Source organism: Marmota flaviventris, chromosome 10, assembly GCF_047511675.1.
Source record: "Marmota flaviventris isolate mMarFla1 chromosome 10, mMarFla1.hap1, whole genome shotgun sequence".
Taxonomy (NCBI): domain Eukaryota; kingdom Metazoa; phylum Chordata; class Mammalia; order Rodentia; family Sciuridae; genus Marmota; species Marmota flaviventris.
Genome location: NC_092507.1, coordinates 6,862,140 through 6,888,641, shown reverse-complemented (window position 1 = coordinate 6,888,641; position 26,502 = coordinate 6,862,140). Strand labels below are relative to the sequence as shown.

The 26,502-nt window shown below is 49.6% G+C and overlaps 1 protein-coding gene across 1 annotated transcript; it reads right to left on the bottom strand.

Moving 5' to 3' along the window:
* Positions 1-1,689: 1,689 nt before the first annotated feature.
* Pgd (phosphogluconate dehydrogenase) lies at positions 1,690-17,959 on the bottom strand. The gene is made up of 13 exons (XM_027947534.2): positions 17,851-17,959; positions 17,304-17,379; positions 15,832-16,011; positions 13,242-13,307; positions 12,291-12,409; positions 10,796-10,865; positions 8,420-8,554; positions 6,446-6,635; positions 4,054-4,184; positions 3,754-3,887; positions 2,919-3,018; positions 2,645-2,767; positions 1,690-2,547 (listed from the first exon to the last, which is right to left on the bottom strand). The coding sequence occupies exons 1-13, from the start codon at positions 17,856-17,858 to the stop codon at positions 2,428-2,430; spliced, it is 1,452 nt and encodes a 483-aa protein (XP_027803335.1). The 5' UTR covers positions 17,859-17,959; the 3' UTR covers positions 1,690-2,427.
* Positions 17,960-26,502: the final 8,543 nt, after the last annotated feature.

Sequence of the window (26,502 nt, the reverse complement as noted above, 5' to 3'; positions counted from 1 at the left end):
TGGAGGTGAGGGTGCTGGGACAGGACCCAGCGCTTGCGTGGGTGCCCAGTGCAGGCCAAGCACTGCGCTGTTTTCTCTTGGAGAAGCTTCAAATAGCCTGCAGGAGGCTGGTGCTCTTAGCCCCATTTTACAAAGAGAAACCGAGACCAGAGATGGTAAATAATTTCTCCAAAATCCACACAGCAAATAAAGGAGTTGGATTTGAAACCAAATTCCATCATTCACAGCTTTTTTTTTTTTTTAACCTTATTTTATTCATTTATTTTTTCAATGTGGTGCTGAAGATCGAACCCAGTGCCTCACATGTGTTGGGCAAGCGTTCTACCACTGAGCCACAACCCAGCCGCCATTCACCGCTTTTTTTGTTCCCCCAGTGTGCTGGGGGTTGAACGCAGGGCCTCACCCATGCTAGGCAGATGCTCTACCACTGAGCCACATTCCCAGCACTTATTTTTTGACAGGATCTTGCTAAGTTGTCTAGGCTGATCTCTTTCATTCATATATATATATACATATATTTTTTTTTTTTAAGAAAGAGAGAATTTTTTTTTTTTTTTTTTAAAGAGAGAGAGGAGAGGGAGGGGGAGAGAGAGAGATTTTTTTTAATGTTTATTTTTTAGTTTTCGGCAGACACAACATCTTTGTTTGTATGTGGTGCTGAGGATCGAACCCGGGCCGCACGCATGCCAGGCAAGCACGCTACCGCTTGAGCCACATCCCCAGCCCGAAAGAGAGAATTTTAATATTTATTTTTTTTTAGTTTTCGGGGGACACAACATCTTTCTTTGTATGTGGTGCTGAGGATCGAACCCAGGCCGCACTCATGCCAGGCGAGTGTGCTACCGCTTGAGCCACATCCCCAGCCCCTTTTATATATATTTTTTAATATTTATGTTTTAGTTGTAGATAGACACAATATCTTTATTTCATTTTTATGTGGTGCTGAGGATCAAACCCAATGCCTCATGTGTGCTAGGCAAACGCTTTACCACTGAGCCACCACCCCAGCCCTCAAGGCTGATCTCAAATTTGCCATCCTCCTGCCTCAGCTTCCTTACTTGCAAGTTATCGGGGAGGGGCTGCAGTTGGTTCCCCTTCTGATGGCTAGCATTTCATCTTGGAGCAGTCAGCCTTCCTTCAGGTCCTCTGACACAGAGCCCCCAGTGGCACTACTGTTCCTCTTCAAAGAATTCATTCTCATTCTGGAAGCTCCCATCTGCCTCAGTGCCAGGTCAGGAGGTCACCTACCAGAAGTCTTTCATGTCCCTTAAGGAGGAACTTGTCTCAGAGTTGCAGTGGGAGAGGCACAGGTTGGGCTAAAGTTCTAAGCTGACGATCAATGGACACCTCTTCCATGACAGCTCTGGCTGTCCCTGCAATCTTCTGATTGGGCCAGAGGTCAAATGATAAACCCCAGCTGTTCAAACACACCATTTTCTCTCACTATTCTCAGGCCACTTTCTAAAACATTCCAGAAAAATCATCTTGGAATGGAACTAAACTGCTGGCGTGAAGCAGCCCCAAGGCCCCAGCCACCTAACACCGTCAGTAAACAAGACAGAGTGACGAGCCTGGTTCAAGGAGCAGCTTGACCTGCTCAAACCCCCTTGGCAAAGCAGGGCTTGACCGGGCCACAGAGACGGGCGTGGGAAAGGACAAGACCAGACCACGCCGAGCCCGGCACTTGAGTAGAATTCTCTAAAAAGTTTATTATGAAGCATGTGACAGACAAGAAGGCGTAAAAGGAATGTTACAACGAACATCCATGTACCTGTTGCCCAAGGTAAGAAGGAAATGTAACCCGAAGGCCCTGTCCCTGAAGGACTCTCCCATCTCCCACTACATTTGATCATTACCCTTAATTTGGTGTTCCTTGTGCTATTCTGGAGTCTCTTCTTTATTTTTAAGAAAAGAAAAAGGAAAAATTTACAAGGCTACAAGGAAAAACTCAATCCAAATGTAATAAAATCACTGCAAAGCTTTCTGCTAAATAGGTAACGGCTCAGTGTGGCCAAGGTGAGACTCAGAGAGGAAAGGCATAAATCCAGGTGGCTGCGACTGAGCAGGGTACAGGGAATTCCGCTGCAGAATATAAAGCTTCCAGTTTGATCAAACCCCATGAGCCCCTTCCCCATGTGCCAAGAGCTGCTGCCTCACCCACACGCAGGGCACAGCTGGCAACAGCTGCTTCAAGGAGTGGTTCACACTGCCACACATCTGGCCAGCTCCTGGGCGGTCTCAAGAGCAAGGCAGAGGGCACAGTGACTCTCAGAACTACTTTACAAATAAATGTCTGGCTTTTTTCAGGAGTTGCTTGAACACTGGGCTGAAAGTCCGAGCAGAGAACAGGGTAAGGGCCAGGTGAGGAGTGCTATGTGGCACCTGGAATGTCCTGGTGCACATAATCACATGAGCAGGACAGTTCCGTTAGGCATTGTATGAAGATGATGACACACTGCCACCATGGCCCGTCCAATTGGTGTGGATAAACTGTCCTGGTTTGTCCAAGAGTTCATAGGTATGAGCCCCAAAGTAATCCCGCTGAGCCTAGAAAAGAAATTAAGTTGTGAGGGTGATATGCAGGCATGGACCCTCAGGACCAGCCAGGTTCAAGTTGAACCTCCAATCCTTCTCCGCAGCTTACCTGGATGAGGTTGGCTGGCAGCATCTCGTGTCTGTATCCATCATAGAAGGAGAGGGCAGTGGTGAAACAGGGCATGGGAATGCCCACCTGGACCCCGGTGCTGACCACCCGCCGCCAGGAGTCCTGCACACAGAAAGCAAAGTCAAGGACAAAGGACATTCTGAGGGACAGATTCCACTCTAAGACAGACTTTCACAGGCAGATGAAACAGATGCCCCAGTGGTGCAACCCACTAACACGATTCACAGGCCACCGCTCTCAGTTAGTTAGGTACCTGGCAGTTCTCAACAGCCGACTTAAAGAAGTCATCTAGCAGCAAGTTCTGTAGCTCTGGGTTTCGATCAAAGGCTTCTTTAATCTTTCCCAAGAATACACTGAAATAATGGAGGGGGGAAAAAAAAAATCAATGGATCTTAACCCTAGCCGGCTGAATGCCTGGCAGGAGGCAGGGGAACAGACTGATGTCTGCCCTCAAGAGCCCAGAGTCACAATCCCCACCCCTCAGGGCTGGCTGAAAGGTCAGTAAAAAGTACAGAGCCCAAGCCTGGGGAGGCCAGGCCAGAGACACGGGGCAGGCACTCAGCAGCTCAGCACAGTTGCCCCTCAGTCTGCACAGGGCAGGGTTCTAGGACCCCACGGACACCAAAATCCACAGACTCTGAAGTCCTTATATGGCCTAATGTCTGCATGTGACCTTGCACATCCTCCCCCGCGATAACTCCCCTCTGGATGATGTACCACACCAAATACCTACTGCAGTGTCAATGCTGCTCGAACGGTTGCTATACCACACTGTTGGGGAACAGACCAGGAAAAAGGCCTGGGTGTGTTCAACACAGACACGGGTTTCTCTCCATGGCACTGGGCACTGGGCCAGGGCCTTGCACATGCTGAGCAGTTGGCACTAAGCTACATCCCAGCCCTAGACTCAATATATATGTATTTTTTTAACGTTTTCAATCTGTAACTGTTGAATCCCCAGGTGTGGAATCCGCTGGTACCAAGGGCTGGCTGCATGGGACAAAAGTAACCCACATGTGCCGGTGCTCGCGGCCCCAGGTGTGGGGAGGTCCCGGCCCTCCGGCAGCCCCAGGGGGCCACGCGCTCACCTCCTGATGATGCAGCCGCCTCGCCACATCAGGGCAATGCCACCATAGTTGAGGGTCCAGCCAAATTCAGTGGCTGCCTGTCTGAGCAGCATGAAGCCTTGGGCATAGGAGATGATCTTGGATGCATACAGGGCCTGGAGGACACGGGGCCCTGTGAGCGCGCAAAGCAACCCCCGCACCGTACAGGAACAGGCTGGAGTCCAGGGCCAGGACGGGGCTGACCTCTGTGCCTCCTGCCAGCTGCCCTGCCCCACCACCTTCCAAGGGACCCTTGAAGCCTGTGGCCAGCGAATGTCCCACCTTTCGAATGTCCTCCAGGAATGACTTCTTATCACCCGCAAACTGGACCTTCTGGGGGCCCTTCAGCTTTCGGCTCGCTTGGGTTCTCTCGTCCTTCAGAGATGATAAGCACCGCGCAAAGACAGCTTCTCCTGCAGAGGCATGGGGGTGGGGGACATCAGCAAAGTTCACACCAACTGGAGGAAGGAGGGAGCGGGGGAGGGGGTGAAGGGTGAAGGGTGGCGGCCAGAAACCCTAGTTTTAAAAGAGCTCAGATTTAAGGGCTGGGGCTGGGGCTGGGGCTCAGTGGTAGAGTGTTTGCCTAGCATATGCGAGGCCCTGGTTCGATCCTCAGCACCACATAAAAAATAAATTAATAACAAAGATATATATATATATATATATATATATATATATATATATACACACACTAAAAAAAAAAAAAAAAAGCTCAGATTTCAACCTTTGGCCACAAAATTCAACCTTGTTCAGAATAGATTTTTATAAAAACGTCTGAACAGTTCATTTGACATCCAAACCTCCCATCAGTCTCCCAACATGAATATAAATATTCAAAAAAAGACCAACTTGAGACTCGAAGGGAGTTTTGAGGAAGATGAAGGAGCAAAACAGCTATAATTCAGAATTACTCAATATTTACCCAATATTGGTCTTCCCTTAAAAGAAAAAAATTATTTCTTTCTAGTTGTTGTTTTTCTGGTACTGGCGATCAAACCCAGGGTGCTCCACTACTGATTTACATCCCCAGCCCTTTTTACTTTTTATTTTGAGAAAGCATCTCACTAAGTTGCTGAGGCTGGCCTGCCCTTGCCCAACCACTCTCCTTCCTTGCAGGCACACTCAGGATGACTTAGCATTTGTGGAAGGAAGCTTCGTAGGGACTGTGCAGTGGGAGTGTGGCAACTCTCCCGTTACTTAAGTCTGGCCATATCAGACTCACTTCCCTGAGCTCACCACCCAGGGACCCCCCTCTTCCTTGCCTGCCTCTTGCCACCCAGTGCATGCCCAAGGTGAGGCAAACTCATCAGGAGATGGAGAGAGAGGAGACGGGGAAGGGCTCCTGGAATCAGGAGCAGCAAACAGGAAAGTGTATGGCCTCGGGGAGACCTTCAGCCAGGAGCAACGACCCCCTCTCCATGGGCGTGGCCCCTGCTTTCATTCCTCTTTCCAGTCTCATCACAAGTACCTCTATTGCATTTTGTTTTGCAGTGCTGGGGATTGAACCCAGGTCTTAGATGTGCTGGGCAAGTGCTCCTCCACTGAGCTACCTCTCCAGCCCATTTTTAACTTTTTAAAAATATTTTAGTTGTTGGGCTGGGGATTTAGCTCAGTTGGTAGAGTGCTTGCCTTGCATGCATAAGGCTCAGAGTTCAATCCCCAGCACCACACACACACACACACACACACACACACACAATATATATATATATATGCAGTGCTGAGAATCGAACCCGGTGCCTCACACATGCTAGACAATCGCTCTAACACTGGGCTACAACGCAGCCCTTCCTTTTTTGACTTTTGAGACAGGGTCTTGCTAAATTGCCCAGGCTGGCCTTGAATTTACGATCCCTCTGGCCTCAGCCTCCCCAGCAGCTGGGCTTACTGGTGAAACCACCACACCTGGCTCTTGCTTTATTCTTAAGAACCAGCATTTAGTTTCCCTAATCCTCTGTCTTCTGCTTTTTGCTATTTCTGTCTTTTTGAGTTTGATGTTTAGCTTGGATTGCAACTTCCTTCTAGACATCAAAGAGGAAGGAACTTAAGAAAAGGATATTCAAGGAATTCAAATATACAGACTATGCTTTACTTTTTTAATATCTGGGAGAAAACTCCTGCACAATATTCTGAGTACATAAACATGTTATTCTGTGAACTTCTCTACGAAAATTATAGTTACCTTCCCCACTACAGAGATCCTAGGTCACTGGCTATGACTAAATCACAAATGCTAAAATATACCAAAAGTAAAATTGACCAGGAAGGACAGGAACTTCTGCATTTATCCCAAAGCCCACAAGGACAACAGGATCATGGGAAACTCGGAAGCAGGGTCAGCCTCTCACACTGTCAGTTTTCTCATGTGCAGAAAAATAAAAAAGCAGCCTGATGCCAGGCAACGTAGCACACACCTGTAATCCCAGCAACTCAGGAGGCTGAGGCAGGAGGATTCCAAGTACAAGGCCAGACCTTGTCTCAAAATTAAAAATCAAAACAAAACACTGGGAATACAGCCAAGTGGTCGGCATCCTGGGTTCAATTCAAAACTTAAAAAAAACCGAAAAAACAAAACTCTGAAAGCTGACTAGAGATCCGTCTAGATCAGTATTCCTGAAGGATGTCAAGACCCAACGTTGGGACCAAAGGGCTCAGGGGTAAAGCAGGACATTACCAATGAGGGTGACGGGAACGCCGTACTCCAGGGCTGAGATGGCGGTCCACTTCCCGGTGCCCTTCTGCCCCGCACTGTCCCTGATTTTTGGCAGCAGATGTTTGCCATCCGTATCTTGGAACTTGAGGATATTGGCAGTGATTTCAATCAGGAATGAGTCCAGCTCTGTCTTGTTCCATTCCTCAAATGCCTGGTGCAGAGCAGAGAGTGAGGGAGAGGCAGGCGGGTCCCCACTGACTCCTGCTGCCCACTGCCCCATCCTGTGCTCACATGGCCAACACTGCGGCCAGCAGCTCTGGCAGGAGGCCTGTCAGCGTCCACTCCTGCCCACTGAGTCTTGTGCCTACATCCCTCGGCTGTGCGCGGTGTCAAGCTGGGAAGCCCGATTTTCTCATCACAGAGCCGCTCCCTCCTCAGGGGCAAGCTCCTGGCTTCACTTGGATTTCCGAACATACGTCACTCCCAGAAAGCCTAAAGACCGCCAGACCCGAAACCGCCTCTAGAGCTGGGTGGGGCTCAGTGGTGCCGCACTTGCCCAGCAATGGGTGGGGCCCTGGGTTCCACTCCCAGCAACTCAAAATATAAACAGATAAACAAATCTTACCTCTTACCCCAGTTTTCTTTCCTTTGTTAACACCTATCACTAGCAAATTTTATATAATTTCATTTAAAGTCTGTCTTCCCAGCTCATGAGGCTAAGGACTTTGTTTCCTTTACTATTGTACATTTATTTGTTTGTTTTTGCAGTACTAGGGGCACAACTCATGGGCACTCCACTACTGAGTAACACCCCAAGCCTCCCACCCCTCTTGTAAATCTTTCATTTTGACAGTGTCTTCCTAAGTTACTAAGGTGGCCTTGAATTTGAGATCCTCCTGCCTCTGCCTCCAGAGTAGCTGGGATTACAGGTGTGTGCCACTAGCTCGGCTATATTCAAAATTTAGAATAGTGCTCCACATGTAGTTAAACATTCATGTTTATTGAATAAATGCACTAAGTATGTAAACCAATTAAATATGAATACAAAAGGAAAAGCACCACTTCTATGGAAACTTAAATGTTTGGGGAAGAATGAAGGCAAGTGAGCAAAACAGTCTGCAGTAAAGAGAAGAGAGGGTGAGGAGCTGGCCAGGGCTGGGGCCCAGACACAGCAGCCAGGAAGCCTGGGCTCTGTCCCTGCACTTCAGGAAAAGTCAGGAAAAAAAAAGGGCCTTGGCTCTATGATTGGTGGATCAACGTACTTTCCTATGTTTGTTCACCTCATGCTGCTGAAGGACTTAGAAGCAGCGCCTCTGCCTGCAGTTGACTGCAGTGCAACCGAATCCATGAAACTGGCAGAGGCGGCGCAGAGCAGGGTGCCACCCACGCTAGGACCCTTTCCACTCTTTGAATATATTCATAACAAAATGCCAGGGAACTGCTTCTACTTCCACTTGGACCGACTTTTAAATTAACTCTCAAAAAGCAAATCCCAGCCAGATGTGCTGGCAACTCCTGTGATCCCAGCAGCTCTGGAGGCTGAGGCAGGAGGACCAGGAGTTCAAAGCCAGCCTCAGCAATAGCGAGGCGCTAAGCAGCCCAGTGAGACCCTGTCTCTAAATAAAATACAATAGGGCTGCGGTGTGGCTCATGGTCAGGTGTCCCTAAGTTTGATCCCTAGTTACCAAAAAAAAAAAAAAAAAGCAAACGCCAGCTTGACGGGCAAAGGAAGCCAGTCCTCCCAGGGGCCCAACTGCAGGGTCCAGGAGGGCAGCATGACGTGTGGGCTCACCAACAGGTCCTGGAACTTCTGCTTCGCCACAGCTATCCTAGTTTATGGTCCCATTACTGATCGCTTCCCTTAAATTAGCTGAGGCCACGCAGACCATCAGACAGCCCGGAGACCAGGAAGGAGGAAGGGCTAATTGCGGGTGCCAGCGCCTCTCATTCAGGCAGTGATTACTCCCTGCATGCGGGGCAGTGCCCTGGACCTACCTGGGCCATCTCCTCATGCCCCATGCCCAGGACGTCCCTCATCAAGTGGTAGGCCTCACAGATCAGCTGCATGTCGCCATACTCTATCCCGTTGTGCACCATCTTCACGAAGTGTCCGGCTCCTTCCTCCCCGACCTGTGACGACAGAAAGCACCAAGAGACCTTCAGGGCACAAACAGTACACCCGAGAAGTCCTGACGGCAAAGCTCCCTCTCTATACAAACAAGAGCAAACGTGAAGCAAATAAGTATTTGACACCAAATCACACAGCAATGCAATGCCAGCTTCAGTGCATTCAGTCTAATGTCATTTAAGCTGATCCCTGACTTGTCCCATAAAGAAAGGCCTTCAGGGATCTTCCGGGTTCTCCAGCTCTAGTCCGTGTCTTCTGACTGCAGTTTAAAGCTACCTCCCAGCACCTGCCCACAGGTTAACAGAAGTTGTCTTTTTCATGAACTTACACTTTTTAAAAAAACATTTATTGTTTAGTTATAGGTGGACACAATATCTTTATTTTATATGGTAGGCGAGCGCTCTACCTCTGAGCTCCAGCCCCAGCCCCAAATGTTTTCTTTTTTTTTTTGGCAACTGGAGGTTAAAATAAATTGGCTAGGGCTGGGGTTGTGGCTCAGCGGTAGAGCACTTGCCTAACATGTTCAAGGCATGGGTTCGATCCTCAGCACCACATAAAAATAAAATAAATAAAGGTATTGTGCCCAACTATGCTATGACCACATAGATAAATAAACAGGCTAATTAAACCACTTGCACTTTCTTCTGGACATAATTGTACTTTTTGTAATGACTGCTGAGGATAATGGCCTTGGTGCCACATTCTGGCCCAACCCTGGGACATCTAGAGTGTGCTCTCCTGGCTCCCATCCTGGATGTTGGAGTAAAATCAGAACACAGAATCTGAATTTACAATGGGAAACTTAACAAGGGATCTTAGTGGTGACAAGATCAATACATTCTGTCCCTACAGATACGCTACCTGGGAAGCCAAAATTTCTGAAATTGTCTTGTGGGCAAGTTAAAAGCACAAAGTAAGGAGTCCAATCCTGCCTGGCCCCAGGGCCTGCAGTCACACGCACCACCTGCACGACAGGGATGCACCTGCCTGGGGAGTGGGGTCTCTCCCTGTGGTCACATGGATCTACACCATGGCTGTTCACCGAGACCTCATCTGCCTGGGTTCCCACTAGCTGACCAGCCCCTTCTGATGGTGACACTGGCCACACGGTGCTGTGGCCAATCACATCTTGCTTCACCCTTCCTGTTACTTCAACAGTGAGCTGAGGGGCGCCTGCTTTAGTCTCTTAACGTTTTTTTCGGAGACCTGAGCCTACCCCTGGAAGCCATGAAGGTCAACCTGGCTTGATCCAGACAGTGCAGTCTGCTGTGTCCTGTGACTTATCTTAGGTGTATCCAAGCAGAAGTTGCTCTCGCCACACTATGTCTGCGGTGTAGTCAAGGAACAAAAGTCCCTTCTAGCCCTTTAGAGGAGAAGACTGCTCAGCCCTTCACAGCCAAACTCTCCACCCTCGGCAGAGGCTGCACCCATGCTGTCCCCTGAGGAAACGGCTGCGTCACCATGCCCCAGGCCCTGGCAGGCCCGGGAGGGAGCGCGTCCCTCGAGCCTCACCTCAAATAAAACTACAATAATAACCGCAGCACATAAAACAGCTGATAGAAAAAGAAAGAGGTCAGGAGCTAGAGAGATCTGAGGATCATCTAGCCCAACCCCCATGCTGTCCAGAAAAAGAAACCGAAGTCCATGGGGAAACTGGCATGCCTGCTGTCACAACACCAGCTATAATGGACACCCAGAACAACAATGCCCGTCTGCCCCAGGCTGGCGTTCTTTCCCACCTACGACGCAGGCTGGAGCCACAGATGGGAATAAAGAGTTTTCTCCCAGCAACAGGAAACACAGGAAGGGGAGGGTCTGAGCTGGCCCTGGCCTCTGCCATGCAGTGAGGGTCTATGCGCTGTCACTCAGAAAACCCAAATCCCCAGCCTCAGGATTCTCCCACATGCTGGGCAGGACATGGCAGCAGGAGCCATCCAAGCCCCTCCTTCACCCCGGCAGCAAACCCCACTTCGGTTTTGACTTCTTTCTCTGGCCATGAAATAACATGGCTAAGCAGTTCTTCCTTTTTACAGACTCTCAGCTGAATGAGGAAAGCCGCTCAGCACCCTGCAAGGGCCAACAGACGTGCAGACATAAAGACACAGGCGTGCGCTCAGCATCAGCCAGGGCCTCGAGTCACACAGCTAACCACTGGGATGACAAGGTGCTCTGCACTCAGCTCTGACTCGGCACTCAGACATGCTCGCATTGCCAGCTGGCTTCCAGGGTGGCCCGGAACTTGCCCAGTCACAGCAGGGTTCTCCAGTTCCCACTTTTGCAGCAATGCCTTGGAAGATGGTCTTGATGTGAGGCCTGCGGAGAGAACGGTGTGGTTCAGCTCACATGCGCGTGCGCGTACAGACACCAGGAGAAATTTCCACGGCAGCATCAGAATGAGCAGGCCTCACGACAGCTCCTTAAGACCAGGCACAGCACGATCCTGCGCCGTCCATCTAAGTCCAGACAGACTGCGCAACATTTTAAGAGCCGCTCTTATTCGGAGAGCAAGCAGCTCCTCATGGTCCCTTCCAGAGCTCCACTAACTCCCTCCCTGCCCTACCCGCTGCTGACCAGGAAAGCCTCAGAGCTTCAGTAGGCTGGGGCGTAGCACCCGGGCAGAGTGGTCACCTCCAGCGTACAGGGGCCTGGCTGCCATCCCCAGCACCGCCAAAGAAAGTCCTCATCAGACACAAAATCCGACAGGGTTCACCCAGGACTGGAATGCAACGGGCACACCTGAACCTCTGAGCGCCACTGACAGTTACTGCGTCCTGCAGGGGAAGGAGCCACTTCTCTCTTTTTCTTCCCCTACTCCTCTGTCGCGCTGGGGATGGAACTCAGGACCTCATGCTTGCCAGGCATGCGCTGCCGCTGAGCTATCCCGCAGCCCTGAAAGGGCCATTTCTGTGGTACCAGAGCAGCCCGAGGACAGGAGCACTTCTGCACCCCAGAAGTCTCCAGGAGCCACCATCCAAGAGCCACAGGCAGGTGCCCCAGGGTTGGGGAGTTTAAGATTCTGACAAGCAGGAGGGCTCTCCACCTCCACATTTTAACATGCTCAAGAGACTCCCAGACTCACGCATCAGAGATAACTTAAAGACAATCTTCTGAAATCAACCCTCCACGGCTCAGGGTTAGCTGTCAGTGGTCCTGCGCTTACCTGATACAGCTCCAGGGTACCTGGGAATCGGCTCACCTGGAGTCACCCCTCCCCCCCCGCCCCCGCCACAGGGTCCTCCTTCACTGTTGCTTTGAGCACTCATTTGGCTTCCTCTTTCCTGCGTCTGGGCAGCAGGGTTTGCCTCACCCACGCTGTGCATGGTCTGCTACTCGCGTCCCTCTGTCTGCATCTTCCTACCCACACTGCCACCTCTTAGATCTACGCATCCCAAGTCCACCCAGCAAAGCCCTCCCCCTCCTCTAGGTGGAGCAGAGTGAACAGCGTCAAGTTGGCTTTTCCCCCAAGTAAAAGAATGTCTGCCTCCTCCCCAGGTCTCATCAGACTTTCCCATTACTCGCAAGTACTGGAGTCACTTCCAGACCACACGAGCTGACAGTGGGCCTGACTCCCACGGTCAGTGCCCAAGACAAGCCTGTCGGACCCCCAGCATCGTCTAGCAGGGAGTAAGCGAAGGAGGGCAAGGGTGGCGCATGCACAGGCACCACGTCAGAGGAACGCAGGCACAGGAGGAAGAGGCCAGGCTCAGAGCTGCTCTGGGTGGTGCCGAGGGAACTCACCACGCCTCCTTGTTCCCTCCCGGCATGAGTGAGGGGCCGTACCGGGCCCCTTCCTCGCCACCACTCACTCCGCTCCCCACAAACAGGATTCCCTTGGCCTTGAGGTCTCGACATCGCCTCTGAAAGAGAGAAAAACAATTTCAAAAAATTAACTTCCTTCCAGTGAGTGAGATGAGGTACAAGGCAGGTCCAGACATCCCCTGCTGCCAGGAGTGACCCACAGATCTGCGAATAAGTGATGTATCCGGAACCTTAATCGCCTCAGTGTGGCCATTAAAAACAAACAAATAGCTCGAGGAGTATTCTAGATATCTATCCTGTCTCCTTGGGGGAAAATAATAAAGCCACCCCCCACACACTTTACTGGAAAAGGTCTCGCACAGTGAGACACACTGAATTCAGAGTGGGTTTAGCTGGTCACGGTGGCGCACCCCTGGAATCCCAGCCACTCGGGAGGCTGAGTCAGGAGGACCCCAAGTTCACAGCCAGCCTGGGCAACCTAGGGAGACCTCTCAATGTTAAAAAAAAAAAGGGCTGGGCACCCAGGGGTGCACTGGGTACGATACCCAGTGCCAAAATAAACCCACAAACAAAACAGAGGAGGCTGACTACAAGCACGCCTTACCGCCATTCAGCGCCTCCGACCACGCAGGACGCCCAGGACGTCAGCTCAGAGGTTCTCAAACACATTACGCACTAACAGAAAGGGAGGGGACGGCAGACACAGCCTGCCGAATCTACGCAGTTGTCATTCCCAGCTGTAGGTGTGACTGAGAACCTTGTTCATCAGGTGTGTCTAAGCAGGAAAAGGCTGAGTACTAGCATACCAGCACCAAGCCCCAAACTATCAGGACCACAGGGCAGTTCACCATAGTGTCACATGAGCAATTCGGACACCTCTTTCTAGAGTGCTGTCAAGACGTGGAAGGATCTGGCCTGAAGAACACTTACTATGGTATCCCGATATTCAGAATTTCCTCCATCAATGATGATGTCACCAGCATCTAGCAATGGTACCTGTAATCAGACATTAGCATTAGGGTGGACCAAAGACAGAAATAAAATGTACCTTGGCCACTTTAAACAAACAAGAATTTATCCCAAATAAACACTGCGAAAAAGCATACATTATTTAATTTTCAACAATCCTCTATGGCTACAGCTACACCTTGCTTAAAAGTGTAAGGCTGGGCAGGATGTGATGGCTCACACCTGTAATCCCAAATAACTCAAGAGGCTGAGGTAGGAGGATCACAAGTTCGAGGCCAGCCTCAGCAACTTAGCAAGACCCTGTCTCAAAATGAAATAAAAAGGGTTGGTTGGGGATGTGGCTCAGTGGTAAACACTCTTGAGTTCAATCCGTGGAACCAAATAAATAAATGAAAGACTTTACAAAAAATAAAACTTACCTGGAAAATGTGTACCTCCATGGGTACCACCTATACAAACTCAAAGTCTAGGGGCAGGACTAGCTCTAAGAGATGAAAAGGCTTCCGGTATAACCTGTGCTGCACCAGAGGCAAGCTCAAGTCAATACTCCCCCAGTGGGTCAGTGTCGGGTAAATGCAGCTCCCCAGCTGCTGCTGGCAGGAAGAACTCAACAACACCCCCAGAGAGCACCCAGCAGGCGAGCTTCATTAGTTCTTGCTCAGTCCCCCCTCCCACCTGTAATACCTTCCTATGTTGAAGACACAGCACACTGTGTCTGAAGCTAGACATGGGCAGCTTGGCCTCTCGCTACACAAATGGCTCGGTATGTCTTTTCTTTATCACAGAGTCCTTCCTTTCTAGGCCATTTATTTAAAAAATGATAGCACAGTGATTATAAATTCCTCTTCTTGTTGAAAACCCACTGTTAACACCACTTTCTCAAAAACGAAGGCTTGAGGCCAGGCGTGGTGGCACACAACTGTAATCCCAGTTTTGGGAGGCCAACCTTGCACTTGACTGAGTCACACTCCCCGGCTGGGTGCTGAGGTGCTCAGTCACAGAAATGTGGTAGAGCTTTCCTCACCCTTCTTGGGTTCGAGGGTCAATGTCTTGTGCATGGGTGTGTCTTGCTACAGCCCCATGAGTGGAGCTTCGCTCACCTGTTCCTTTGTAATATAACCCCTTGCCCTGTTTAGGATAGAATCTTCCATGGAAGGGCCTTGTGTGTGTCCCCTTCTTTTACTGTGCCCTTGGGTGTGGCCTACCCAGGTGTCAGTGAACCTGCTGACAGTGGACATCATGAAGATAAACTCAGCCCCCTGAAAGCTGACCCCTTGCCTCATTTGAACAGCTTCTCCTCAATAAAAGGGGTCAGCACGTGCTCTCGTGCTCTCTCTCTTTCTGCGGACCCTTAAGGTCAGAGGAGCCGTCACAGTGACCCCAAAGAAAACGGTATTGTGTCTCTTGTGTGGTTATTTTGCACAGCCCAGTCAGCCCAGTTTACCTGGAGTGACCCCTGAGCCTTTTAGTGGCCAGAACAGAAACCTGGCACCAGTGGCTCAGGAGGCTGAGGCAGGGGATCACAGTTTCAAAGCCAGTTTCAGCAACTAAGCAAGGCCCTAAAAAACTTAGTGAGACCCTGTCTCAAAATAACAAATAAAAAGGGCCAAGGATTTAGCTCCATGGTTAAGTACCCCTGGGTTCAATCCTTGGTACCAAAAAAAACAAAAAAGACAAAACAAAGAAACAAACAAAAAAACCCTTCCCCTTCCCTTTGTTGCTCGTCTCTGCCTTTCTTACAACTACATGTTGGGCAGTAGTGCCTTGTTTTTTTTCAGAGCTGTTACTGTAGCGTTTTTGAGTATCTAAATAAATTAGTTGCCCTGGTTCCCAGCATTCATGAGTATTATTTTTTCTTTTAAAAGAGATATAACTGCTAGCAGAGCAAGCATGCCTGTAATTCCAGTGACTTGGGAGGCTGAGGCAGGAGGATTGCAAGTCTGAGGCCATGCTGGGCAACTCAGTAAGATCCTGTCTCAAAATAAGAAGGGCTGGGGATGTGGCTCAGTTTAATCCCCAGCACCCCTCAAAAAATACAAGTGCTAAAGCCAACAAATTGGTACAAAATAAGTACCCAGTTCCTAGGATTCCCTAAGGAAATCTCTTATGGTTCATACTAAATTATACAACTCGTTAAGAATTGTTGTATTATGCAATCAAACTGCAAGATCTCGGGGTTGGAGGTGGAGTATGTGCTTGTGCCTGGCAGGCAGGAGGCCTGGGTTCACCCCTGTGTGGGGTTGGGGAATGGACACTAGTAAGATCTCTTTGAATATCAAAGACAGAAAGACCATTAATAGACTGCTGTGGTTCAGTATCTTACAGTCAGCAAATTCTTATTGAAATGTCTCCTAAGTGTCCTCTAGTTATTACCACCCTGACTACCCCAAGGATATACTAGTACTTAATTAGCACCAATCAAGTTAACCAACATAGAGAGCTGAACAGTTCATATCCAGAAATGGAAACTAAAGAAATCTCTGAAGTAAAACAGCTAGAGGACATAACAGCAACTGTGACAGAAGCAGCAGCTGAGAGCAACTGGCCTCACCAGTTTTTCAATGAAATCGTCCACGGCCTGGCCAGCCTTCACAAGCAGTATGACGCGCCTGGGCTTCTTCAGCTTGGACACCATCTCCTCCAAGGACCGCGCACCTACCACTTTGGTTCCCTTGGCCTCGTTGGCCAAGAAATCATCAACTTTGGAGACTGTCCTATTAAAAGCGCAGACCTAAAGCAACAAAAGACGGGCTTAGTGACAGGACACACTGAGACCAGAGACCAAGTGACAATGCAAGTTCTATTCAGCCCTAGGTGGGGGAGGCCCCATCTGCCTTTGCCTTTCCCTCCCCCACCTGCAGGCTGATCCCAGTGGTTAACTCCCCTCATTGGGACACAATAGCAGAGGACCGAGGCAAAGACCAACTGCCCACAACACATCAGGCTGAACCTTCCCTACTGGTTCAGAATCAGAATTGAATCTAGGAAGATGGGGTTCAGTCTCTGTATTTGATTTTTTTTTTCCAGTGCTGGAGATTGAACCCAGGGCTTAACACACATAAGTCAAGTGCTCCACCACTGAGCTACACCCCTAACCCCTTTTGTCCCTGATAATCCTGGCAGCTAAGCCACTTGAGTATCTAGAAATAACATTTAGATCTCACTGGTTGCCCTCACCTGTAGTCCCAGCAATTCAGGAGGCTAAAGCAAGAGGATCATAAAGCCAGGAATCTGAGGCCAGCTTAGGCAACACAGTGAGAAGTTGTCTCAGAAAACATGAATAAATAAAATAAAATTCATTCTCCCCCGATCTCACTAGGGAATGAGGTTGGCTCTAGCTGTGCATAGTGGCACACATCTGTAACCCCAGCTACTGGGTAGGCTGAGAACTGCAAATGAGCCATCTCAATTTTTTTTTTTTTTTAAAGGGATGGGGACGTAGCCCTGTGGTAGAGCGGCTTGTCCAGCTTGTGCAGAACCCTGGGTTTAATCCCCAGCACCAAAAAGGGCATCAGAGCTGTACACCCAGCAGGAGCTCTCCTCCCTTCCATTCATCTCTACTTAAGATAATGAACCTTACAGGAGTCCTCTTCCTCTAAAGCACACCCTTCCACACCCAAAACTAAAGTGACAATTCTTCTTTTCAAAAATTCCATAAATGCTGATGGGGTATGTCTGTACTCCCAGTAACTCAGGAGGCTGAGACAAGGGGATCACATATTCGAGGCCAGCCTGGGCAACTTAAAAAGTTCCTGTCTCAAAATAAGAAATAAAGGGTTGGGGTTGTAGCTCAGTGATAGAGCGCTTGCCTAGCACCAGGTTTGATCCTCAGCACCACATATAAATAAACTAAAGGCGTTGTGTCCACCTACAACTAAAACTTTAAAAAAAACAAGCCATGAGCCGCAAGCAAAAGCGATCTTGAATAAAGCACGTTCGGATTCCGTGGGATCTGGGAACTGGGCTGACTGTGCTAATACACAGGAGGATCCACAGGGAAGGCACTGTGTCCCCACCACTTACCACAAAGCCATGGTCATTCATGTTCAAAATTAAGTTCTGGCCCATGACGGCCAATCCAATCAGTGCAATATCAGCTCTGAAAAGCCAGAGAAAGAACAAAGAAAAATGTCAGTGCCGCTTGATCACTTCGGCGGGATTGGTGGCCGACTTTCCCTCGTACCCCTCCCCATCTGCACTCGTGAGGCCAGGCACCTTTCCCCGCGGGACCTCTTGAGCTGCAATGGGCGCTAGCGCCCGCGAAGCCTCGCTCCTGCCCAGACTCTGGCCTTCACTTTCACTGCAGGCGCAGTGCACGGTCAGGTCTGGTTAGCAGGCGGTCGCGCAGCGGTCCCCGCGGGACGGGAGCCTCCATGCCTCCATCGCTCCCAGAAGGGACCCGCCCCAGGCCGCGTCCGGAGAGCGGCATGGGGAGCTCCCCGGCCTTAGGTGCGGGTCGGGCCCCACGCGGCAGGCGCAGGCGACCCGCGAGGGAGAGGACCAAGCCGACCCGCCCCCGGGGCGTCCCGGCAGGCCGAGCCGAACCCTGCTGCGCGGGCGGGTCACTCACTGGGCCATGGCGGCGACAGGCAGAGCAGAAGCGAAGAGGAAGAGGCACGGACAGCTCTCAGCTCGCGGGCAAGTGCGCTGATGTCCGGCTCCAGCTGGCCCTCGGAGCCTGAGCCGCTCCCCGCCCCGCTTTCAGCGCTAGCCAATAGGAAGGAAGGGGCGGAGTCTTTAGCCATGCCATTGGTTCTCTCCGGCGCCTGTTACACCACCTGAGGGCAAACGGGCACGCCTACCCCCGGGGCCGAATCAGTAGAGCACCGAGCACCTCGATGACACCTCGGGCGCGCCGGGCCGCAGCGCCGCGCCCGCGCCGGGCTAAGTCGACATGGTCCGCGGCCCGCGGCTCCCCGCTGGCGCACGCGGCCGGGGTCTGCAGCGCCGCGCGGAGGAGGAGCTCCAGCGACCACCGAGCACCTAGATGCCTTTTGCTCGAGTCCATCGCTGCTTCCTCCCATCACTGCCTCGCACTATGGGGCACTTACGTCGTGTCCCTCGACTGCCGGGCAGGGGCCAGGTCTATTCGTCCTGTCATGCGGCACGGGGAGTGGGGACAGGAAGTGTGGACCCTCTGCGATCCGGTGTGGAACCAGGCACCCGCTTTCTGCCGGTGAAGAAAATGAGGCGTAGAGAGCAGGCAGTAGACTTAGGGGTTGGAGTGTGATGGGGCCAGGACTGAGTCTTGCTGATCAAGACTTGGGTACCATCCAACCCCGTCCAGCGTGTGTGTGTGTGTGTGTGTGTGTGTGTGTGTTGATACCGGGTGTTGAACCCAGGGGCGCTTTAACTATTGAGCCACGCCTCCAGTTCTTTTTAAATTATTTTTTTTGAGACAGGGTCTCGCTAAATTGCTGGCTTTTGAACTTCTGATTCTCCTGCCTCAGCCTCCGTAGTCGGTGCAATCACAGGCATGTGCCACCCCATCCCGTTTTACAGAGGCCACAGGACCTAGGAAATGGACCCGATTAAATGCAGAGGCGGATACGGGAACGGTAAACCTTAAGCCAAAACATTAAAGACATTTGGAAAATGTCAACAGTATTGATCTTAGTGAATTTCTTGTTTTAAAGAAATTGGTTTTCTTCTGTGTGTGTGTGTGTGTGTGTGTGTGTGTATTTAACTTAGGGCTGCTTTATCACCGAGCTACACCCTAGCCCCTTTTATTTTTGAAACAAGTTCTTACTAAATTGCCCAGGCTGGCCTCCAACTCCCCATCCGCCTGCCTTAGCCTCCAGAGTTGCTGGGATGATAGGTGAGCATCTCCATGATCAGTGCCAGGAAACTGTTTTTCAAAAGTTTCTGAGTTTCAGTTTTAAAAACCGTATATTCTGATATAACTTACTAAACAAAAACTCTTTGGGTCTTCAATAAGTTTTAAGAGTGTGAAGTGGTACTAAGACCAAGAAGTTTGAGAACCACTGTCTAGCTCAACTTATATCTGAGAGATGACTCGCTGAGTCCCAGGGTGACAGAGCTACTGGAGAACAGCCTCTTGGAGACAGCTTGCTCTCCCAGGTTCCCTTCATTCACATCTGGGATTCAGACACAGATGCATGTGGTAGGGCAGTAAGTTATCACAGATGTCAGATCAGATGCTGGACTTTAGTTCTTGGAGACTGCCTGATAAAGAGGGGAAAGAATGGGTTTGGGTGTCACGCTGATAGCTCATTCTGGTTCCATTCATTTCATATATATATATATATATATATATATATATATATATATATATATAGTTGTTGATAGACCTTTATTTTATTTATTTATATGTGTGCAGAGAACCAAACCTAGTGCCTCACACATGCCAGGTAAGTGTGCTATCGCTGAGCCACAGCCCCAGCCTTCCATTCATTTCTAGCTGTGTGATTTGGGAAAGTTTTTGAAAGTTTGTTTTGTTGGTGCTGGGGATTGACCCAGGGTACTGGGTATGCACACACTGTACCACTGAGCTTCATCCCCAGGGGCAAATTATTGAGTCCTTCCGTAAGAGAATTGATACAACCTCACCTGGTAGCTGGAAGTTTAAATTAAGCAAATGGGACCTTGTGCCTGACATTTGGTACTTGTATATTAGCTTCTATTGTTGAGGCCCAGAGCACCAACCCCCCAAATCCGGCACCTTGGTGTGCTGAATACTTTGGACTGAAGAAACCGAAAAGGCCTGATCAAGGTCTTTCTGATCTCAGGTCTTCCTGTCTCACCTCTCTTACTCCTTTGGAGGGAATTCTGCAAACCAGAATTCCTCTTCCCTAAAGTGGGTCATAGAGACTAGAACCCCACTTCCCTAAAGCCAGCCATAAAATCCTAGAAATATTACTCAAATCTACTTTTTTTTTTTTTTTTTTTTTGGTGTTTTGGGAATTGAACTCACACATGCTAGGCAAGCACTCTACCACTCAAGTACCCCCCAAGCCTGGTTCTTCTACCTTTTGGGGCAGGAACTGACCATAAAGGAATTCCACAGCCTACCTTGTCTGATAGCCCCTCATTCCAGAGGGGCCCTGACCCATACCCTGGGGAAAGGAGTGCTGTGCAGAAAAGCCTAGAAAGAAGCTGAGCAGGGCTTGCTGAGTCCCCCCTCTCAGTCTGTCACCGCTAGGTTAGACTCTCTGTGTGCAACCACTTTTCTTCATGGCTGTCCATTCCTCACTGGACCTAAGCATAAAAATAACCAGTTTTCCAGGGTCTTTGGAATCTTCATTTCTGAAGGCTCCTGTGTTGTGTAAAACTTGGCTTAAATAAATCTGTTATGCTTTTGTCTTGTGAACCAATGATTGGTTACAGGAGGTATTCGCTGTGACCCTCATGGTGGGTGAGGAGAGGGACCATCCTTTCTTATCCCCATTCTCTTTTTAAAGGATAGTACTCAGAATGAAGGGACATATGCCGGGTATGGTGGTACATGCCATCAATCCCAGGGACTCCGGAGGCTGAGGCAGGAGGATGACAAGTTTGAGGCCAGCTTCAGCAACTTAGTGAGACCCTGTCTCAGACTAAAAATAAATAAATAAAAAGTGATGGGGATTTAGCTCAGTGAGGGAGTGCTCCTGGGCACTCCCTGGTACCACACAGGCAAAAAAAAAAAAAAAAAATAGAGGAGACACAAATTACATTGGCAAGAAAATTCTCCCAGCTTCCTTTGAAACCTTCCAGAGAAAGAGGTAAAAGCATGGCTCTGCAGAAGGCTCCTAAGTGGTTCCCAGAGCTTGTGCTGAGCTGGGGACACATGGCTCCATCGTCTGTTTTCTACTGGAAAAAACAACGTTCCCATTTGACGATGGCAGAGCCAGGCACACCTCGCCCCCCATCACTGCCTCTCCCCTCACTCACTGCCGCTTCTGCGTTCCCTTGGGAGTGGGGTGTCCAGCATGTCCTGTTACAAATATCCATGTTTTTTAGTTTGTTTGCTTTCAGATGGGATCTGGCAGTGTTGCCCAGGCTGGCCTGGAATCCCTGGGCTCCACAGATTGCCTCCACCTCCTGAGTCACTGGGACTACAAGCATGCACCACCACTCAGGTAATGCTTTGTTTTCTAGAGCATTCCAGTACAATGACTGGGACCACGGGCCTCAGTCTGGGCTTACGTCCCGGGGTGAGACGCAGCCAAGGTGGAGGAGCAGCCCTGTCTTTGCTCGAGCCCCACATGGTGGTCTTCGGGTGACTGACCACTCTGCAAGACCAGCTGTGCAGCGCCCCTTCACCAGACACATCGGTGAGGCAAGGACTCGCCTGCCTGCCCCTCTCCCTGCAGTCCCCCTCTCCCTGCAGTCCACTAGGTTCAGAGACTGCTTTCTGGCTCCAGAACTGGGCCTGGGGTTCTGACACACGATTTTACTTGTGTCACCTCTCTGGCTCCTTCCAGCTTGCCGTTTCAGCTCACAGGAGGTGTCCCCTCTTCCTGGCTGGCGTCCTTAGCATGGTGCTGGTCACTGCTGGCTTCTGCTCTCATTCCCATTAGACCATTCAGTGTGAGAGGCCAGTGGCGTGTCTGCATGTTCAGTGTGTTTCTCTCATCCTCCATATACCTTGTGCACGGCAGGCAGCACTACGTGTTGCTGGTGAATGGCTGGTTTACATTGGCTTTTTAAAAGGGGAATTACTGGAACTGGGGCTGGAGCTCAGGGATAGAGTGCTTGTTTAGCCCCTGCAGAGGCCCTGGAGTCAATCCTCAGCACATTTAAAAAAAAAAAAAAAGGGACAGGAAGGGGCACTAACTGTTCAATTCCATTTGGTGAAAGTGGTCTTAGTTGTACCTACGTCTCCTTGTGTACCTATGAATAACAATTTCTTGCATTCTAAAAACTGTTCTGCTTGGATGATAAATTATATTGGTGTCCTACTTTGACACCATATGTCCTGGGGTTGGGGACTTGGTGGAGAGTGCTTGCTTAGCACACGCAAAGCCCTGAGTTTAGTCCTTGGCCCTGGGAAAAGAAAAACAAACAAATAAAAACCCACCCTATGTCCCAACGTCAGATTTCTTTTTAGAAAATATATTTATGGAGGTGTCAACTAATTGCTGTATGATCCGTATGCTGTAAGTATAGGCTGGAGTCGGCTTTCTGTGGCCGTGTAGGCCTCACCATAATCCAGCTTCAGTGCACTCCCGCTGCCCAGGTTTTCTCACCTGTTAGCTCCCTCCCCAGTCCCAGGCAACCTCTGATCTACTTTGTTGTATAGTCGAATCTTCCCCTGCCTTTCTGACAGGTAAGCCCCTGGAGACAGCAATGTTTGCAGAGGGACTAAGATGATCTCAACAGGTAGGTCCTACCAGGTTTCCTTACTGTATTAGGACTTTGTCCAATCACTTTTTTTTTTGGTACCAGGGATTGAAGCCAGCAGCACTTAACCACTGAGCCACATCCCTGGCCCTTTTTTATATTTTATTTAGATGCTAAGTTGCTTAGGGCCTCACTTAGTTGCTGAGGCTGGCTTTGAACTGGTGATCTTCCTGCCTCAGCCTCCCAAGCTGCTGGGATTTCAAGGTGCACCTGTCTAATCACATTTTGACATGGCTGTACATGCTTCAGACACACAAAAGGACACACAACCGAGAGAGAGGGCAAGGAACTATACCTTGCCCAATGCATCTCTTCATCCGTATTCTTTGAAATTTCCTTGAGAATGGACCAGAAGACATATCTATGAGTTCTGTTAACTGCTTGAGTGGATTAGTCCAACCTGGGGACAAGGCTGTGGGAACACTGATTTGTAGCTGGATGGTCAGAAACACAGGGGCTTGCAGTTGACATCTGAAGTGGGGGCAAGTCTTGAGGACTAAGCCCTCAACCTGTGAGCTCACAGGTTCACCGAATTAGGGGACACCCGAGAGCGAACACTGGAGTTGCTTGCTGGGTACAGGGGGAAACCCCTGCATCTGGGGTTGGAGCGACTTGTGTGGTGAGAGCGTGGAAGCAGCTGTGGCATTTGCTCTTCTAGAGGTTTGTGGCGCACAGCGTGCCTCATTGCGCCTCATGGCCAAGTGCTTATCTGCTGATAGACATCTGGATTGTTTCTAAATGAGCATCAAAGAAAAATATGATTGTTTTAAACTCAAATTGCTGTCCACATGTATGTTTTCATTTCCCCTGGATAGATACTTAGGAGTGCAGTTGCTGGGTTGTAAGTATGATTTATTTTATGGGACTTAGATAGAACCTAGGGTCATGTACATGCCAGGCAAGTGCTCTACCACTGAGCCACATCCCCAGTCTATATATATAGTTGTTGATAGACCTTTGTTTATTTATATGTATTTATATTTATATATATTTTTATTATTTATTAATCGAACCCAGTGCCTCACACATGCCAGGCAAGTGCGTTACCGTTGAGCCACAGCCACAGCCTGTGACTTTTCTTTTTTAAAAAATTTCTTTGAGCTGGGCGCAGTGGCACATGCCTATAATCCCAGCAGTTTGGGAGGTTGAGACAGGAGAATCACGAGTTCAAAGCCAGCCTCAGCAACAGTGAAGCACTAAGCAACTTAGTGAGATCCTGTTCTAAGTAAAATACAAAATAGGGCTGGGGATGTGGCTCAGTGGTTGAGTGCCCCTGAGTTCAACTCCCAGTACCAAAAAAATATAAATAAAATAAATTCTTAGAGATGGGGGTCTTGCTATTTTATCTAGGCTGGGCTCAAACTGTCCTCCCTCCTCAGCCTCCCGAGTGCTGGGACTGCAGCTAAGCACTGCCATGCCCAGCTGCTACAATTACTGATATGGCTGAATATGTGGGTGCTTTTTGCTATTTGTTTTCTATAGATCTTCCCTTTGTTCCTTTGTACTGCTCCCCCTCCCCCAGCCACACACTGGGGATTGAACCAGGGGTGCTTTGCCACTGAGCTACATCCCAGGGTGTCAGTAGATTGCTGTGGCTGGCCTGGAATTTGCCATCCTCTTGCCCTAGCCTCTTGAGTAGCTGGGATTATAGGCGTGTGTCTCCTGATGCCTGGACTTTTGTTACATTTTGTGCCTGTGTGTGCTATTTGAATCCCATGGTTGGTATTTCTTTTTTCCTCTTTTGTTTCCTCTCTTTTCTTTGTGGTTGTGTAGGGATTGCAGTTTGTATCTTTCATTTATTATACCATATTCCAGTTTAACTGACAATTCTGGTAAACTGTAACTTTTTACTCCAGTACTGGGGATTGAACCCAGGGGTGCTATTACTGAGCTACATCCCCAGCCCTATTGGAGACAGGATTTTGCTAATTTACACAGACTGGCCTCTAACTTGTGATCCTCCTGTCTCAGCCTTCCTTGTTGCTGGGATTACAAGTGTGGCCATCATGCCTAGGCTACTTTTCTTTTGAGCTTGACTTTCAGAGAGCTGCCTGTGTCTCCATCACTCAGAGCCATAGATTTGGGAAGAGGTTATGCTCAGACCTTGACCACTGTGGTTGGGCTGGGAAGTGCATTCTCAGCTTCCCTTTCCCTTCCCATTCTTCAGTCTCCCTGGGCCTTGGAGTCCCACCAGGCACATGCCATGTATAGACAGCTTCCCAGTCAGCCGGGGCTCATCTAGTCCTTGAATTCGGCACTCACCTTTCCTGCCTTGCCCTGCTGTTTCTAGCTCCTCTGCTGCTTGCCTTGGAAGCCTCAGGCTAGCAAACTCAGGGCTTTCCCACTCCTTTCTCACCAAGCTTCCCAATTTAGACTGATGAAGCCCAGGTCCCTGCCTTCCCATCTGCCCAAACCTTTCACACTCCAACCTTGAGCTAGTGAGACTGTCCCCCTGAGGTGGTGCAGCAAGTGGAGCTGTCCCAGGCAGGAGTCTGCAGCTCTTGCCTGGGGCTCCAAGTGTAGTCCACTGCACCCCCACCCCTTGCCTAGCATCTGCAAGGCCTGGGGTTCAATGGATCCCCAGCACAACCAAAAAAAAAGAAAAGAATTTTTTTTTTCAATTTTATGCTTTTTAAATTTTCAATTTTTTGTAGTTCACCCCCCCGCTCCCCGCATTCCTTTACACTGCCACAGCCAGCGCCTCCGTGGCACTGTCCCTCTTTGTCTGTGGCTAAGGCCTTCTGGAGTCCATAGGCTGTGCCTAAAGGTACAAAGCTCCTGGGAGTAGGTTTGGTGCTGGGTGCCACCACTACTGGCATTTCTGCCCCCCCAGACCAGGCTTAGCATCTCACCTCATGGCAGAGACCAGGATCAGAAAAGGCAAGGAAAAGCTTCTAGAAGACAAGAAGCTGGAGCTTTATGGGCTTGTAACAGCCTGCCTGACTGCAGAGACCCTGCTGCTTGCCAGGTATGGGCATGTCAAAATGACCCATGTGACAAAGAAACAGCTCAAGGAAGTTGACTATCCCAGCCAGTCAGCGGCAGAACTGAACTTTAACCCAAGTCTTCAGGGACCAAATCCAGCCCTCTTTCCTAATAGGGCGAGCAGGACTCAATTGTGCATGCTCACGACTGACTTCCAGCAAAACTGGGCATACCTGTGGACTGACCATGTTTAGTTGACTCTAAATGGAAATCTGGATTGAGCTCTGAGTGACTAGTTTCTGGAGAACCCACAGTGGCTCCCTCAAGAGGCCCTTGCTGAAGGGCACAGCTTTCAACTGTACTGCAACTACTTCCTCTTTCCTGGGCTCAGTTACAAGGAAAGCTTGCTATCAGACTTTGCTGAGGAAACAAATTGATTGCTCTAGTCTGAGATTTGGCAAGGCAGGAATTATGCTGAGTCAATGTGACTAAACATCTGAACTTCCTCAGTCACCTCTGGGTAGGCACCGACTGCTCCAGCAAACAAGTAGAAATCTAATCATAAAGCCATTAGGGGTTTCTTTCTTTACTGTCACACACTGCGTGGACTTACCATTTCTATGTTAAGCAACAGAAATAAACAAAAAACCAAAACTGCTTTCCCAGAGTATTGAAAACTATGGCCAAGTAGCTTAGGAGAGAGGGGCTGGGACCTGAGTGAGTGTCCCTCAGAGACACACATAATGCTGGAGCCAGAATTCACCCTGACCTGCTGTTTTTAGAAAATCCACAGATACTCGACATGTCATGCTTAAGAAAATCAACCCATGTTCACTTAAAAAATGTTCTGGCTTGCTGACTCCCAGATCCCAGATCAAAGCAAGGGCATGAATTCTACAAAAACAGCCTTCTAGGCACACCTCCCAGGGAGGAACCCTTTGACTTACAGAAG

Bases quoted from the DNA above. Each gene is read 5' to 3' on its own strand.
- Pgd (XM_027947534.2), bottom strand. The intron at 4,185-6,445 runs GTAATGTCCTGC...ATGCCTCTGCAG, and splicing joins CGTTCCCGTCACCCTCATTG to GAGAAGCTGTCTTTGCGCGG. The intron at 2,548-2,644 runs GTAAGCTGCGGA...TTTCTTTTCTAG, and splicing joins TGCCAGCCAACCTCATCCAG to GCTCAGCGGGATTACTTTGG.